General features: G+C 38.3%; 1 protein-coding gene across 2 annotated transcripts in view; it reads right to left on the bottom strand.

The window, feature by feature from the left end:
- side-VI (sidestep VI) overlaps positions 1-18,451 on the bottom strand; it is a 597,055-nt gene that overhangs the window by 37,388 nt on the left and 541,216 nt on the right. For both annotated transcript variants that reach the window (XM_072300563.1, XM_019052193.2), the window contains one exon: positions 9,687-9,794. In XM_072300563.1, the coding sequence (XP_072156664.1) occupies positions 9,687-9,794 (108 nt within the window). The remainder of the gene's footprint in view (positions 1-9,686; positions 9,795-18,451) is intronic.

The following is an 18,451-nucleotide window of genomic DNA, read 5'->3' as shown; positions in this document are numbered from 1 at the left end:
GAGGGCCGTAGGTCGAGGTTAGTAGCCGTTGGGTGAGAAAATTGGATTATTAGGGTAGTATTAATGACCGTCTCTTTAACAGCTCCTTCTTTCAGGGAGCCCTAGCCTCGATGTGGTTATAAGAAAGTGATTAGAGGGAAAACCGAACTGAACATTACATCACAAAAATGACAATTTTCACAAACCTCTCGTAAAGTCCAAAGATATAACTTTGCAAATGGACTTGAAAGAGACTACTGATTTGCCGCTGCAAAATTACAACATAAAATAGAAAGAATCAATGATTTGAGTTCATTTTAAGAAAAGTGCGGATCTACCTTAAAAGTTGCAAAATTGGCAATAGTTCTTCACGGTCAATTGGCTTCCTCTCTTTTTCTAGTGGCAAACCAGTTTTTATTTTCGTGCAAACATCTATTTCCAATGCTATGCTATTGAATTTTACTGTTGATTTGTAAAAACTGCCCAATTTATAGTGTTCATTAACAGCCTTCTTCAATATAAACCATGAGAGGCCTCCCTAAAGAGAGAGGTTATTCACAAAGAAAGACCCGTGAGAGCCTATAGACGAGCTCTCTGCACGGATAAAAAATGACGTTAGTGGTTACAAGATTCTTGATTGTATACGATCCTATGGAAATCTAGTGACTATTGACATTTTTTTTTGTCAGGGAGAGGTTTTCAATAATTGTGGCAATTCCTTCCTAAATGGTTTAATAACACATCAGCTGACCAAACCTTTGATTCCGAGAGTTAATGAATGCAATTTTGAACATTACACGGTATATATCAGTAAGTTAATTTTAAAATGTTGAAAGCAAATGACGTGGACTCGGTAGACTTGCCACCCGTTTCGTCGACACCTCCCCACTCTGTAGTTGGCCCACTCGGCTGAAATTCAATCGACTCAACTTGGCGCAACTTAGTGAATGATTTATGAGACTGGATTTGAGTCAGCCGGACGGAAAAACTGGCGATATCACGTCGGTTTTCAATGACAATCACAGCAATCATGCAAATTGAGCACAATTTGCTTCGCATCGTAAATCGCGCGTTTATAAGTATTCTGGCTGTTTGACCCGGCGAGCACAGGTTGGATATTCATCAAATTAGAAGCACGGGATGGCGTTTCACGTCGCGAACAAACACCGGAGTTTCGGTCCAATTCCAAAATGGAACATGACTCCGTCGTGCTGTACTGTGTCATTACCGAGTTGTCAATTCACAGCCCTGAGACTAATCACATTTTAAGCAGATTGTGTACAATCCGTCGTGGTCAGGATTTTCCTCATACGATTATTACCTACCAACCTACTGATTAGCTCAAAATTGCCAGGTTTACCGTCTTCTCCGCAAAATACGAATTTGCAATGTATAACGCATTTTTTCTCGGAGCGTGTATCAAAAAATTATGAAAGGAAAAATATTTCAGTCAGCATTTACCTCAGAATAAAAACCCTGACGATTTTGGCAAAAATTGTGCTGAAATACAGGACGCACTATCTATCTGAGAAAAAGGAAACACAAAGACTGTGCGAAAATTGAAGCGCTTATTTCGAAAAGGTGCCAGGTCGGATTTTTTTCAAAACTGACTTTCTGATAGAAAAGCAATATACTTAGCAATCCCCTGTGTGGTTTTTCATGCCTCCTGATTTTATTTACCAGGGTTGGCACCTTTCTAAAATATGCGCTTTGAAAAGAATTACAGCTCCAAAATGAGTCGTCAGTATACAGGAAAAAACACTGGCAAAGAGGGCGCTAAACTCTAACTTAAACAGGTTCATTTGAAAGCTTTTGCTGAGGACACATTTGCAATAAAAATTGAGACTCCACTTTAAAACTTTTCTTTAATTTTTGTACTATATTTTTGTTTCGTTTGTCTATCTTTCGGAACTTATAGGTATCATTGTGGAGCAAAATGAAGATGGCTTTTCCTGTTTGATGATTCACTGGTACAATAAGTAAGCACCAATTAGCATGGATATCGCAAAAGGTTTTATTTCGATAAGGTCTGTGAATAGAATTTGTTTATTGAGCTGATACCTTAAATCTACTCTGTGCTAATGTTCCATTGCTGGAGCATACTTATTGTTGTCGTAAAGTGTGTGCACCCGAGGTAATAAATTAGCTTGAATTGCCACCATTTGAGTCGAATCAACATTTTCGGCCATAAAGAAGGCTTCGGTGTGTGGTGGTGGAAGAGGTGGTGTCCTAGAAAAGGTACAATGAAGGAAGGCATGCTTTAAATGTTTATGTAAATTTTAGTTTACTTTGCATATTAATAGGGGGAAAAAGTTTAGCACTCCAACCGCTTCTGCGTTTTTGCCAACAGTTTTTTTTTCCTCGCAGATGCGCTGTCGTTGTTATGGAACCTGAAATACTTTGTATGCACAGCGAGTGCTGCCGCGCAAGGTCGAGCAGATGATTAATGTGCCACTCTGTGCGCCGCAGACAGGTACGGCTGTTTTGAAAATAAATTTGTGAAAGTTCCTATCGGAAGAAATAAATTTACCGCGTGATAAAAAATTTTGATAGGGCGAGCGAAAAAAAGATAATACTAATAAAGCATTTTGTCTCTCTAGCAGATTATTAGGACTTCCTTTTTTATGAAATATGTATGTGACCATTTACGGTAGAGAGGACCCTAGTCCGTTAAAACTCGAAGCTGAATAAGGCAAGGCTGATGAGTGCTCTATGAACTCGTATGGACGAAAACTCCCAGAAAAATGAAAGCGAGTTGGTTTTTGGCGGTTGATAGTTTACAATTTAAAGAATATTGATGGTGAAACTACCAGACCACGTATCTCGTTTGCGGTGTTTAAAAAACTCCCCTCTCATTTGATTTTTTTGGAGGAGAACAATTCAGTATCGTTCTTGAAGTTTTCAAATAATTTTTCTAGCACTGAGGAGAAAAATCACGGAAGTTTTCAAGAATTGACGTTGAGAAGTTTCCTATTTAAAAATTAAAGTATGGCAGGAAGTCTGCAACGTCGCAAACCGAGATACGTAATCTGGTGGATACTTTCACCGTCGATATGGTCTCGAGAACAACTTATTAACCCTGAAATTATAATCTGCCGTGAGCAGAGTAGCTCAAATGCAATCAGGGGGTGAATGATCCTCATTATTTTGTATTACTAAATGGGAGAAAAATTAAAAATATAAAAAAGACACATTGGAACATAGTATGGTATTTTTGTCTTCATTGGTCACGCGCTGTCTCCAATCAATCATTTCAAGTCCAGGAGTAATAATTTAAAAGAGAAAATCGATGTTTAATGTTATCTCCAGCATTGAGTCTTATGGAAGAATAAAACTTTCAAACCATTTTATTTCGGTTCGATGTTAATGTGACTTATTTCTGTCTCACTCTGCTCAACTATAGTGCTAGATGCCAAAAGGTGTATTATGTATTGGACGTACTTACATCAAAAGGAGGTATCCATTCTGACAAGAACGTGGAGATTCTTCAGAATACACGCATGACAGGGCGCATGTCACAATAGATGCAATTCCTTTTGATTCCAATGCGTCCAATTGTTTTTAATCGCATATGAAAACAGCTTATTAGTAACCAATAAATTAAAGAGAGCTTTACGACCAAAGAAAAAGTTTGAACCGGTGTGTTGATTGAAAGAAAATAGACCAGAAGGAATTTCACGGCGGGTAGAGCCCCGCGGAAAAATGATTGACAGAATAGTGATTATGCGTATTACGATATTCTAAGTTCCCATTAGGATTGTAGACTGATCACTTGCCACTTTATTTTGTCGATTGTTCCGTACCAGAAACGAACACACGAATCCAACATAAGAGGGACTACCCCTTTTCATCATCGTAATTTCCCTTTGGCTCACTGGTTTGGATTTTATGGCTTACTCTGACAGATATTAGTCAAACAATTGAACGTATTTGATTGATCCCTACCCAATTACGTGCTGATAAATGAGATGAATTTTTAATAGCCAATTGCCCAACCCTTTATACTACAAATTAGTGAATTTGTGGGGTTTTTGTCTCATGCAGCTTCCTGCGATCATACAACGGCTGCGTTATTAACCTCTTGCGGCAAGAAGGGAGTAGTGGGTGCGGTTATGGTCCTCGCGCAAACTTTTCCAATATAGATCCATCCAACCTTTTTCTAGTCATTCTTCAAAGTGAGCCTCAACTTGTCTGCGGTCAACTTTGATTCCCGAACGAAACAAGAACGGAAAGGAACTTAAAACGAGCTAAACATAAAAATGTTGAAAAATTTAAAAAAATTAAATAAAATCCTATTTTGTAGGAGAGATATGTCCGACAGAATCAGCTTGATTCAAAAGTGTTGAATCATCTAAATAAAGAATTTTTTACTGGTCGAGTACAGCCTCGTTTTAAAGTTAAAAAATAGGTCAAGAAAATTATTTTTGACCTCTGTGAACTTTTCCTCAACTACGCGGAGTCCTTCAGATTGTAATGATCTTACAAGCAATATGAGCAGGAGGATACAATTTTGATCGGACATTTCAGGCAAGCCCCCCCCCCCCTCTCCTTCGTTATTCGTGTCTTTGTTCGTGTGTCCTCCATTATTTGAGAGCCTCCGCAAAGTGAAAGCCTATTTCGAACGGCATTAATTTTTTACGAGTATGAAGCACGGACCCGATGGAAAAAGGAGAGGAAAATCTTCGCGAGGAGGAAAAAAAACCGGGGGATAAAAACAAAACTAAATGGAAAATAAAAATGAAATCGGTAATCTCGCCCTGGTTTCAGCAAATAATTTATGCACTCCTTTTATTTTTATTGCTTCTCACTGTCTTTTAATGACACTTAAAATATGTGAGTAAACAAGGGGTTTTATTCGCTTGTCTTTATTATTTCGCGTTATCTCCTCTTTGTTTCTCTTGCTTTTATTCCTCTCGGCTCCGACTGGGGCTTTCTACGATTCTCTCTTTTAGCGGAGATACAGCCTAGAGCTTCGGTGATCGATATAACTCGTCCTGCTAATCTTTATGCTTCATGCTTCAAGTATTTAGCAAATTTGCCTCGAGCAGATTCCCTTGTTATGGAGTTGCGGCACTTTAATTACTAGTAACATTCTTGCGAGACGCACAGCTCTCTCTTTAAAAATATCTTATTTAAACCCTTATCTCGGACGCCAAATACTCAATGAATCATTGAATTTCCTACACAACCCGAATGAAATTTTATTATTGTGACATATCATGTCCATGTGACAATAAAACAACTGATATTTTAGCCATCTCTATCAGACGAAGTATTAAATATACTTGGAGTAATATAAATTTCCGTCAAAAAATGATATATAATTGATGAACTTTTCTCTATGGAGAAAATACCGGCTGACACGGAAAGTAGTGCTCCTGCGCATAAAATGATGTAACACAAGCCGAGCTGAGACTTAAATATTTTGAGGATACTACAACATACCTTAAAGATATAAGATTGCGGATCTTTTGCCTTTAAAATGAGAGCTTGTAGTACTTGTTAGATCCCTGATTATTATTATCGATCCATCGTTTTTCGTTTAAAGATGATTGACCATGATAATGGTAATGATTAAGAGGAAGATTGGACACAACGTTTTTTGCCAACGTGCGTTAAAAAAGCTGACAACCATTCAGAGGGAAAAAGCTCATATGATCATTCAATTTTCCCTCTAGGAGATATGCTGTTTGGTGCAACACTAGTTACGTCCATTCAGGAAGGCAACTGCAGACGCGTTTCGGCCTTGTTGGGCCAATACTCAGTGCAATGCAGCCTCCTGAATTTCTTGCTACCAAGCTCAAGAACCGAATTCAGGAGACTGCACTGCGCTGAGAATTGGCCCAACAAGGCCGAGACGCGTCTACACTTGCCTTCCTGAATGGACGTAACTAGTGTTGCACCAAACAGCATATCTCTAAGACCCTAGAGAAAATATTACCTTGCGGTGAGCTCACCATCACCTTGCGGCAAGGTATCGGCTTTGCCACCCTCTCCGAGCCCTATTCGAGGCCTCGCCGGGTCAGTTCGTGGAACTTAACGACTGGCAATAATTATGCATGGCAACGTTGGAGACAAAAATCGTACCCAACACGGAGTATTTCCCGATGCTGTGTCGATTTTTTCGCGCCCTGCGTCTGGATTTGGGTCTACAGGGTTGTCATACGGTTTTATTCCCGGTCGTCGAGTTCCATGAACTAGCTCGGTGAGGGCTCGGATAGGGCTCGGAGAGGGCGGCAAGGCCGATACCTTGCCGCAAGGTGATGGTTAGCTCACCGCAAGGTAATATTTACACTAGGGCGAGTGAAAATTTTGCTCATATGAACTTTTTCCCTCTGTATTGAGATCGTCAACTTTTTTTAACGCACTTTGGAGAAAAACTCCAATATACTGTCTTACGACGCGTGCGTCCACCGCAATCAGTTTGTAGGAATTTTTACTGTATTTGAATGTATTTGATATTGTAAGAGTTCATCAGAGATTTTGGCTTTGATCTTCTAGACTTTTGTTTTGACCCGGAAATGTTTTTCTTTATCATTATTTTCTTTTACATTCTAAAAATTAAACTCACAACCAGCCGGCTTATTAAAAGTTTATTTACCTAGATACTTTCTTGGGCATGCATCCTTTACCTTTCGCCACACAGGTGGTCCAGGTATGGACTTTTCCCGACTACTAAGTATTCTATTATTATTCACTTTTTTCAATCTTTTCCCCAATCCTAAAAATGTCGCGATCTTGCTTTCTACTACTATCTTCCAATTGTTTTCCTATTCTTGTAACAAACCCTGGAACTTAACTACAGAGGTGTGTGTTAATATGGCCAAAGTTTCTAAGGCACTGCTCTAAAATAAACATGTATTACTAATACCAGGTATTACTTCTACTCTATACTTTAAAACGGGCACTGGGTGACGAGGAAACCTCAAGTCAATCTAATTGCATAAAAAAAGTATAAAATCATCTGAAAGTAATCCGGAGGCTTGAACATTTAGAAACACTTGGGTATCTAAGCTATACCTATAGGAGAATAAAACTGAGAGATAATCGTCCTTTAGAACTATGTATTTTGTGAGTAACAGTGGCGTGGCGTCCGTGGTGTGACTGATGGATTATCGATATTCCCCCATTTGAATCCGTGGTAAAGAATTGATTATTAAAGTGTTCGCTGCAAACTCCCTGTTAATCGATCCTTTTCCATAGGTTTAAATGACAGATGAATCGGTATATCTCAAAGCACGCCACGCCACTGGATGACGAGAGAGCGAGAACGATAAATCGAAGATGGTTGCGTGAAAGAGCCGACCGAAAGCAGCGCAGCGGAGCGGAGGAAGAATTTTTCAGTGTGTCAGAAATGGGAATCAAGAAATTAAACTTTCTTCGCAAGTTAGGTAATTGATATTTAGCCTCATGGACTGGAGCACTCCGAACTGGCGGACTAACACGTAGAAAAGTGGTTTCCACCTTTATTTCAGCTCCCCTTCCATGATTATTATTTTATTACCGGCGCTGCTCTGGAACAGATTGAAATAGCTTTCTGAGTTCCCGCAACTGCTCTAAATTGTTTACGTCTCCCCTCATGCCACGCTCTTTATCTTCCATCCCCAACTTCGAACATCCCATCTGGACTCACATACACAACTTTCAAGAAAAATCATGATGCAATCGACTAAAAATATATGACTACCCAGCAAAATTAAATTGCGTACCCTACGTTTTGCTTGAGTGTGCAAGTTTCTGTGAAGGAGTTTAAATCTTCACGCAACAATTTTTTTTAAAAAAAAGTACTAGCTAAAGTTTGAAAACTTTGAGGTGCCGAGAAATTTGCTTAAATTTCGTCGCACGGTCCTTGAATTGCTCAAAGAACCAACAAGTATGGCACAAATCAGTCCATTTTTAATCGTGCCTCGTAGTGCAATTTAATCGAACTACTGTTCTACTTTAGGTCCATTGCATGAAAAAAAAAGTTGCGGTGGAAAAAAGGAAAAAAAAAATACCGGACATCTGTTAAAAGTTAAAAATTAATTTTCGGCATTAAAATGTTAAAGGGAGTAAAAGTGTTTTGTTTAACCACGAGTAGGAATAGAATATTTTTGAAAAACGATTTTTTTTAAATTGTGAAAATATCAAGTAGAAGGGTCCACAGATTGAGATCAACGACGTACATGATAGTACATGATAAAAAATTAACCTCTGAAGTATTAGTAGTTCTATTCCTGCGACACACCCAACTACTTGGCTCAATCTTCGCCCATTCTTTGAAAAACGTTACCATTTTAAGGGTAAACCTCCCTTCCCACCCCCACAATTTAAATGTTGCTGTTTTTTCATTCATTTGGATACGGCTTGGGAAGCATTATCAATTGGTGATAACATCTTAATTTCTTCAAAAATGTATTATGGCCCCCTGGATCGGACGCGTTCCCAATGCAAACCGCACATGTGTTTTTGGGGTCAAAATCGAGAGAGGAAAACCACAAGCGCAGAACACGTATCGTGAGGTAGCGTCAAAATAGGAGGTCGGCAGGGAAGGGGTCGAATAGAAGCGTTAAAGTAAAAGGGTAGGGTAGAAGTACAGATTTCCGGCCTGACTAAAAGCTCTTTCCGCCTTAGCTGAGGAGCGTAAACAGAATTTACTATCGTCTCAGACATCATCTCCAGGCGAAGTTGCTGGGTGCGGGAGTAATTCCGAGTTACAGCCACTGGTAACACTGGAGTTTTTCGAGTTTGCGAGTCTCGGTTGGCAACGGTGGAGCTGGAACAGACCAATGGTGTTCCTGCCCGGGCCGCAGAGCAATTCAAACCCTGACCAGAGATGTTAACCCCTCCTGAAACTGCGTCTCCTCCGCATCGTCTTGCTTCCAAATGACCGCTTTTCCCCGACACCTTCCCCGTGGAAGCCCGCGGCTGAGACGCAGTGTCCGTGCCGACTCCAGAGGCCTAAGGCTCACTTTTCACAACTCCAGCCGGCTTTTATTTTCTGCCTTCGTAACACACATACCTTTGGCCGGTGGCAATGGTCGGTGGACCTGGGCACTACTCTACCATATGCTGAGGAAAAACGCCGTATGAAAGTTCAGGCGTTGCCATATTTCCTTTCGTAAAACGCGAATTTCCTAGTAAATTTATGAATATTTTCCTACAAATTTTTCAGATAATTTAGTTCTTAATTTTACCTAAAGATTCTGAAAATTTGAAGGTATAATATGAATAACTTTCCTAAAAAATGAACATTTTATGGAAGGAAATTTGGCAGCTCTTGAATGTTCATACGGCATTCTTCCGTAGCACGGCAGTACTAGAGTACCTGTGTACGGGAGAGTATTGCCATCTCTGTGCCGCTCTTTGATTGGTTCATCAGTTTTAGGCTATCATGGAGCTCCAAAGTTGGCCCAATGTAAACAAACCCGACCGAAAGGAACAAGTAATATCGGTTCAGCGATGAATGATAATCACACTCGAAGCTTGATTGGCATTGGCTTGGTTAGAAGGCATTGTACTTTGTTTTGTAAGGTGGCGTGGGTGTGGGGAGAGTTTTGCCATTTCGTGATCCTTTTGATACAGAAAAACTCTGAATTCAGTGAAATTAAAATCGAGATGAAAAATATTTCTATAAAAAACTGAAAAGGCATATTAACAAAAGAGAGGCAGAAAGAAATGAACATTAAGATCCTTCATAAAAAATGAGTTTATACAATCGAACTCACCTCCGCTTACGATGCACTTCAGAGTGAGTGAAGATCCTTCTTCATGAGGCCCTGATATTGATAACAATTCTTTGCCCTTTTCATAGATCTTGGGTTTTCCAGGAGGAACTGAAACAAGGGATAAACATATATTAAAAATTGTGTTTTTATAAGATCAAACGTAAATTACAATTCATCTTGATAAAAATTCTCTCGCCTAAATACATTGATAGTTAAACTAATTCATGAAAACTTTGGCTGAAGGGTCAAGAAGCATCTGAAGAGTGAGAAAGGCAATTGCAGTCGTAACTACAGCGTGAAATGAATAATCATAACAACTTGAGAAGGGATTGATTTCTCTAAAAGTACTTCCATTCACAGTACTCATGCGTTCTAATCATTTCTTGGAATTGTATTTTATTATTTGCATCCAACAAAAACACACCAAAAGTTGATGTAATTAATTTCATCTCATTAGACCCGACAGAATGAGCATTTAAAATTGAAAATATTAAAAAAAATGTGACGACACTTAGACATTTCCTTGTTTAAATTACATTGTTTTAAATCATTATATCGAGAGCATGTGTAGTACGCTCCTCTTGAATGAAGTATGTGATTAGAAACCGATTAGATCATCCCCACTCTTGGTGGGATGTTCAATTTTTTTCGCATTTGAAAATATCGGCTCTATTATCAACATGTCATTTTATGAACATTACAGTAGAGAGGTTAAATCAGCCGTAAAAAACCAGCTTTCGATTCTTTTATTTTCTATCCCTGCGAATGGATACTGAAAATTCGCTCGAAGATATTCCCCAGCATCGAGGCCGTTTCAGCTTTTTTATTTGAAGTAACTCGCGTGAAAAAATTCGGCCCGATAACCAATACAGTTTTTTTCTCCTTCTTTCTATAATGGGAGTAAAACGATGATTATGATCAGTGGATGAAGCATCATGCATGTCGCCCCAAAAGCTACAAAATTCAGGGAATACGGAAGAGGACGTCAATCTAATTTATGCTGAACCATCTTGCGCAAAAGTTCCGGGCCTCCCTCTTAGTTTTTTCTTTATTTTCTGTAATAAAGATTATTTGATGACATTTTTGAATGACTGAAAATGATTCTGAAACTAAGCTTATTTTTTTTTAGGACAGAGCAAGAACTCAATTTTCAAGAATAGCGGAGCACTTGAAATTAATAGGTCGGAATAAATATCCTTTCTCATGGTTTCTGAAACACGTAAAAGTGTTGCAGGGCATGTAATAACTGAGAAATGACAACGCGGTATTAATAAAAAATGCATTCCTTAATCATTATCTCAAACTAAGGGATTTCACCTCATGAATTTCTCCGGAGTGACAAAAAATCATTAATCATTTTTAATTAAAATTTACTCCGGGCAGTTTAGAAGCGGAAAATGGTCTCTTACTTGCCTTACGTTCTCTCATTACTTAAGGTTCGAGTTTGTCTTTAAATTTACTCTTTTAAATTTTTCCACGTCCCTCCCGGAGACAATCGATTACTTGTATGAGGTTTTGCAAAAGTTTCTACATAGTTTTTTTTATCAAACCACCACCCTATAAATCGCCTTATCGTGTTCTTTTTTTCTTTTTTGATAATAAAACACCGATGCAAAGTGCATGAAGTAAATACATTAGATTTTTTTTGACAAAAAGAATTTAGCAACACCTGATAGAGCTTACCATTTTCGAGTTGTTAAAAGAATCCCTTCTCACACAGTAACTGAAAAACTATTCATGATTTATCTTGAAAAATGTTTCGAATGAATTTTCGCAAAGCAGAGACTATTCTGAGAAGGAGTTAATCAGGCAATAAGGTAAGGGGTTTCTTCCTGAGATAAATAATGCTGAAAATTGTGGAACATGTAAGGAGGTCACACATTTCTCGGATATCATCTATACTATATAAAAGATATGTTCTAAACACAAGGATTCCGCTAATAAACATAAGATAACTGGTAACCAAGACTAAAAAACAACAAACACAAAGTCTAGGACTTTTTTTGGGGGGGGGGGGGGGTCGACTCCCGCTTCGAGCAGGAAACAAAACTTTAAAATAAATTAGAAAATGAGGTGACAACCTAGCTTGCTGTCATCGCGAATAGGTGTCTAGGGATTTTAAGTGATATTTATATTTTTTCTTCTATTTTTATTTGCTGGTCGAGGAGGGCGTTTAAACCACCCCGAAACGGCCCAAGCTTAAGTGGAAAAAAAACACATTGGATCTACAGTCCAGACTCTTGAAAACATTGACAAGAAAAAGGACTCTTGATTCAATCAGATTTAAGCTTAAATCAAAAGGAAATCCACTCAAACTAAGAGACTTGGTTCTTGATTTAAGCTTAAATCTGATTGAATCAAGAGTATTTTTTCTTGTCGATATTTTTAAGAGTTTGGACTCTAGATCAAATGTGTTTTTTTCCAGTGTTGGTTTTTGTCGTTTTTCAGTTTTGGTTATCCGTTTTCTTGTCTTTTTGACTGAATTATTCAGGCAATTATTGTGTATTATTGTTGACTAGGACTAGACTAGATATAGGAATTAGAGGAGGCATTCAGATGAAAACCACCATATTTTGATATAAATCATAACTCCAGTGATAGGAACGTCACAAGCGGTTTGAGAGGATACGGCGCGAAGATCACGGAGAGTCAAAAACGGAAAGAGGAGACACATACGTGTAAGGAACCTACATCTCTTGTACCTACATTAGAGTGGAGCCGAATGAGAGAAAATATAAATCGGAAAAGGGGTTTCTTGGGAAAAAAGTTCGGGAGCGATATTATCTGTGCCACAAATGTGTCGGTTAATGATGCAGCTGCGGATGTATCTTGGTCGCAGATGCCAATGATTGCCCTGCTTTTCCTTCGTCTTGCCCTTTTTCCGTTTCGCTTCCGAGCTTGCCTCTCATCTTTTAGTTGAAAAGTATTTTCAACATACCAAGTAGAGTTTGCTGGATTTAATTTCACCATTGCGCTCTGGAGTTTCTACAACTTAAATATGAACCGTGTTGTAAAATGTTTTTAATCCTTTCCACTCAAAGGACATTCTGACTGGGGTCAGCAAGAATGAACCGGGCATAACATCGACATTGGACTGAGAAAAAGAGGTTAGAAGTGGTATCCCTTAATTTGATTTGATATTTGGGACTTAGAATTCAACGCCTATTTGGACATTTGATATTTTTAATCTACACTAAAAATTTTTGCAGTTCCACTGCAAACAATAGTTCTATTCTTAGGGCGTCTGCTTTTCCTTTGCTATGGCTACAAGAGCTTCCATTATACGGCTTTTTTTTTATCCGAACCACAGTGGATCGCAACGGAATGGATCACTTTTTTATCGCGTTCCACTGGCGCGTTCCAGTTCGTTCCATGTGTTCCAGTGGAACGCTTGGACCACCCTTCCGAGGTAGGCTGAGGTTGGTCCAGGCTGGTTGAACCGGCTCCGGTTTTTAGGGGGTATGCATGAATAACGATGGAGGTGCAATGAAAGTATTAGCAAAGGCTAAATGAATAATTTTCTAAAGAATGCGTAAATTTAAACTTATTTAACTATAACATTTCATTCATATTTTTTCGCACCGTGTTGTTCCTTGCATTATTAACTGCACTTCATTTTGCAACGAGGAACTATAATTTCTGGCTCATCCATAGAAACATCCATGTGCATTGGAAAACTTATTGTATATACGCGGTTTCTAAATTGAGCTAGAGATAAAAGCTCCTCATTGCAAAATGTAGTCCAGTTTGTAAATCTCGCAATGCAATAGCAACAGCAGAAGACTCAAGGAAAGACTGAGGAATCTGAAATGGATAGCATGCAACGGAGAGTAAGAATGTTTCGATTAAAATTTCTCCCAACTTTTCTCTTAGTTTTAGATATATAATGAGAAATGAGATTCGCGCTCAGCGCAAGAAAAAGAGAGGATCAAAATCTTTAAAATTCACTCATGTCAGAGTTGCCTACAAGGTAAACAAGTTCGCTTTAATTAAATCCAACGCAACGCTAGAGGCCCCGTTGTCAAGTCAAGAGAAATTCTACCACAATGTTATGATTTCCCAGGGATTCAAAATTGCGACAAATTAAAAGTCGTCACATTTTCTAGTGATTTTTTCATAATAACAGATGGCAAGGCCATGATGAGATCACAAAGTTTTCGCGGAAATTTTTTACTTGTGTGGGAGTTGTTTCCCAGTTTGGCAACGACTCTTAAAGATCCTCGCTTACGATATAAATCCAAAAACGAAGACGCAAAGAATTCGCGAAGAGAAACCCGAGAACGGAAGCACTTAAAAGGGGGGTGGGATTCAAACAGCTAAAAGGATTAAATTTATTTTAGGTACGACTCCAAGTCGGGCTCGGAACTTAACAATTTCAAGTATGCTCCTCAAATTCGTGGAAAACCAAACAAACCCCCGAACAGGAATTTTTGTCGGTGGAACAGATATTCTGACGCTGAGGTAGGTATTCCCATTTTTCCTCAGTCCGATCCGACGGAGTAGCGGAAAATCTTCACTTCGGGCTCATTACTTCCACTTGCAAGTTCTCTCAACTCGGCGAGTGACGAGGCATGCAAAAGTTAATACTATAGTTTACCCTCTTTTTACTTAGAGACGTATTAAATTCTAGGAAAGCATAAGAATTCAGGCTAGAAAAAATAGTAAATGGGTGTTTAAAGACGAGTTGTCTACGTTCTTACCCAGAGTGAAGAAAAGACAGGAAAACTGGTTATTGAGACATTCATTTTTGAATTTCTAAAAGTAATGAATTTTACACTTTCCTCGAATGTCCGTGAGTGATTCCGGTGATTCCCCCACCACTTTATATGCTCTGTTTATGCGAGGAATGATGTAATGTGTGAGCAAAGATGGTTATGGACACTAGACTGGCTCGTTTGGTATATTTTGACGATTGCACTCGGAAAATGCGTACCCCTATGAAACTATTTTTAAATCGCCGATTGTATAAATTTTTGAACTGAAACTATAGACAAAAATCTCATTGTTTTCTATGTACATTTTTGCATTAGAGAAGAAAATTTTAAAAAGATTTAGAAGAAAACTGTTTATTTTTCTTTCTGATAAAATAAAATTATGGCCAAAGACACGTGTAATTCAAGATTAGCATTTTTTGATTGGAGAGAGGGAAATGGCTCGCATACCTAAATTTAATGGGAAATTTTTATGCTAAAAGGAACTATGTGCAAAGAGTTAGCGTGTGACATACTTCCTTTTAGCATAAATATGTAAAATTATAGTTTCTCGTCCCAATACTTGAAAAAAAGAAGTTAATTCAAAACCCACTAAGCGCCATCAGGTGTTGTTAGCATTGCACACGCAAATTTTCACCGTAAAAGAACTTAAAAACCATTAATTCATAAACTTCTATCGAAAAATTTTCTGAAGATTTTCCTTTTCTTTTCAAAAGCTCAAATAAAGCTGGCCAAAATGGAGGGGATATCCCAAAATATCCCACGCTATCCTGAGAGTCCACGTCTACATCAAGACAAACTCTCCATGCAAAGATGTGGAGAAAATACATTGACGGGGCTGCCACTTTATTTGGGGACTCCACAACTGAAAACATGGCATCACTGCTAATGCATTTGCTCCCTATCTTTGCATGGAGAGTTTGTCTTTATGTAGAGGTGGACTCTCAGGATAGCGTGGGATATCCCCTCCATTTTGGCCTTAACTTAAGAGCTTTTTTTGAGCTTGGGAGTTAATTTCAGAGAATTCCAATGGCACCATCGTGCCTCTCGCGAACTTTTACATACGAATCAGCAGTCAAATCGCAAATTCCTCACACACGCAACATCTCTATTTTCGCCCAATCGATCAATCGATACATCGCAATGTGCATCACGCCACTATCTTCATCGCTATCCATTGATTGAATATTGGAAGTGCTATAGTGCCCGGATGCGCTCAAAAGGCTGGACAGTGGGACTCTCGAAACGGGACCGGGAGCCGGGAAAAGGTCGAGAGTAAACTTAAATATGAGTGAAGAAATATGCCGGAGTGAAGACGTTTCTGGGTCAAGCGTAGCCGTAACTGGGTTAGACTTGGAGAGTGATCCCGCGCGAGGGAGGCGAAACGTAAGGTTAATGAATATCCGAACGACCGGGGACCGGGCTACCTGAAAATGAAAAACTGCATTGCAGTCGAGTGGGGCTTTTGCAACAGGCTGAAGTGCGCTGAAATCTCCGGAGCGAAGACTCACGGTTGCCACGCTTCCGTCAACTCACAAAGTGGGCTTCGTTCGAGAAAAGAACGGGGAAACAATTCGTCGTTTCCAGCACGAAAGAACGTAACTCCATTCCAAGGTTGCCAAATTGAGTCGAACAATTAATTTATTTTACAAATAAATGTACGTAAGCAATTTTCATCCAAAATTGGTCTGATTTTTGCTTGGAATTTAGAGAAAAATCAGGGAAATTTTCAGTCAGAAATGCCCAAGATTCTCTTGATTAATAGGCAATTTTCGAGGGGAAATTTGACAACATTGAAAGGGAGTTACGTTCTTTCGTCCAGGAGACGACGAATTATTCCTTCGAAGGTGAAAGTTGTTGAACACGTATCTCGGTGTGTCACATTATCGATTTCTTCACACGTTTCATTTTTTTCGAAGGAGGATCAATGATCAATATTTCTCGGAATTTTTGCTAATTTTTCTTTGTTATACATACCTATAGAACATTGAGAGAATTTTGAAGAAAAACTTTCATTTGTCTTTCCTTGGAAAAATTGAACCACATTGAAGATTTTGAAACGTCGTATTGAGGTAGGTGTCTCGCGACTTTCAGCATTGATTAAGATTTAAATTTCTTTGATCTTATAAAAAAGTTTTTTTGCCTCATTCAGTAAAGAAATCTTCTCCTTTTCCGGACATATATGGACGAATTTCCTACCACCCATCACAGGTGGCTCTTATAAAGTAGGTAATGCTTCGAATTGGTCAGAAAAATGTAAATATGATAGGCTCATTGATTTAGCGTTCTATGATGAATTTTTTTGCCCTCTCACAATTCAGTGTTCTATTCACTTGCTAGCAACTATTCAAGGAGAGTTGCGGTAATTTTCCTACCTTGTTACGAAATGGCGATTGTGTCGACTATGAGGGTACCAAAAAAAGGTGGTGTGTTCCCGATGAGCAAAACATATCCAGTTGTATATAAAAACAAGTTGGTTTTTGCAATCGCTAGCGATAGCAATATTCGTCATGGGAACTTTTGCTTCTGGGATATGAAAATTTTAAGGTAGGTACAGTTCGTTTGTAGTATCTTCAGAATTGAAGGGGCTATGTAATTTTGTGTCGACATCTCTTTTTTAACATTTTTAATTTTTTTTCTTTGCATACAAGAAAGCTGTTATTTACCAATTATTTATTTTCGTTGGATTATGTATGGTTTTTGGAAGTTAACGCATTTAACTTTCAGTTTCGTTTTTTCGGCGTAAAGTATGATATTTTTACTCTACGCATATGCCCGAATACGCATCATAACGACGGTGAAACTACCAAACCACGTAGGTATCTCGTTTGCGGTGTTTAAAAATCTCCGCTCACATTTTATTTTTTTGAAGTAGACCAAATCAATATCATTCCTTGAAATTTTCACAGAATTTTCTCCGCACGAAGAGGAAAAATCACGGAAATTTTCAAGACTGGACGTTAAGTAGTTTTCATTTAATAAAATAAAGTATGACAGAAAGTCTGCGACGTCGCAAACCGAGATACGTGGTTTGGTAGTTTCACCGTCGATAAGTGACCTATGTGCTTCCTAAGTTGCCATTTTTTTCATTCAAATAGATGTAACCGAAATGTTAGATGTGTACTACCTATACTACTTTCATGTCATTGCTTTATTTATTTATTTACTTTTTGCGTAGGTATAAATTGTTATTTTTTGCTGAATTTTGGAGAAAATATTGCTTTAAGAACGTGGAATGTAAATTAATTTTATTGAAAAAAGAAAATACCATCATTAATTTGGGCGAACAGAGAAAATATACATCAATATTTGGGTCAACATCTCCCTGATTATATAAAGGATGAATATATTAGTATTTCTGTATCAAAAAACTTAGCTTTTGTCTTCAGAGATACGATGATTCTAGTCCCAGTCAATTTGTTTTATTGAAAAAACAAAAAACAAAAAATAAATAAAAAAAAAAAAAACAACAACTGAAATGTTAGACATACTATTTTCATGTCTTTCTATTTGTATCAATAGGTACTTTTTGCTTAACTTACGAACGTTGAATGCAAATTAACTTTATTGAAAAAAGAAAATAACGCCATTAATTTGGGGGAACATGTGGCTGATTATATGAAGGAGGTATATTCCAGTATTTTTGTTTAACATATTAACTCACGAGAAAATGTTCGTACATTTATCATCTACTATTAATTATTTTTTGATGATTAGTCTAAAACATTCAATACAACCATTAAAAAGTAGTTCCCATCGTCGGGTATCGAACTCACGATCGCCGGGTGCTTGCATCCAATCACAAGTACGAGGCGGGTTAGTCAACTAGGCTGTGACGGATCCACGTGAGCGGGAGTAAAAAATAGCATTTAAAAGACTCGGGCAATGGGCGGGACTTATCACAAGAGACCTTGATGATATGAAGCGCATTGCTGTATTGCTGTAGGAGCCATGGTTCGCACTGTTTTAATGCGTTTTGAGGTTCATCCCAGTACGCATTCCGATCGCGGCCGTTGAGCTAAGGCAATATTTGCGTATCCATGAATTAAATCA

Source organism: Bemisia tabaci, chromosome 5 (assembly GCF_918797505.1).
Source record: "Bemisia tabaci chromosome 5, PGI_BMITA_v3".
Classification (NCBI taxonomy): Eukaryota; Metazoa; Arthropoda; class Insecta; order Hemiptera; family Aleyrodidae; genus Bemisia; species Bemisia tabaci.
The sequence above is the reverse complement of the archived record's forward strand: the minus strand, read 5'-3'. Positions and strand labels throughout refer to the sequence as shown.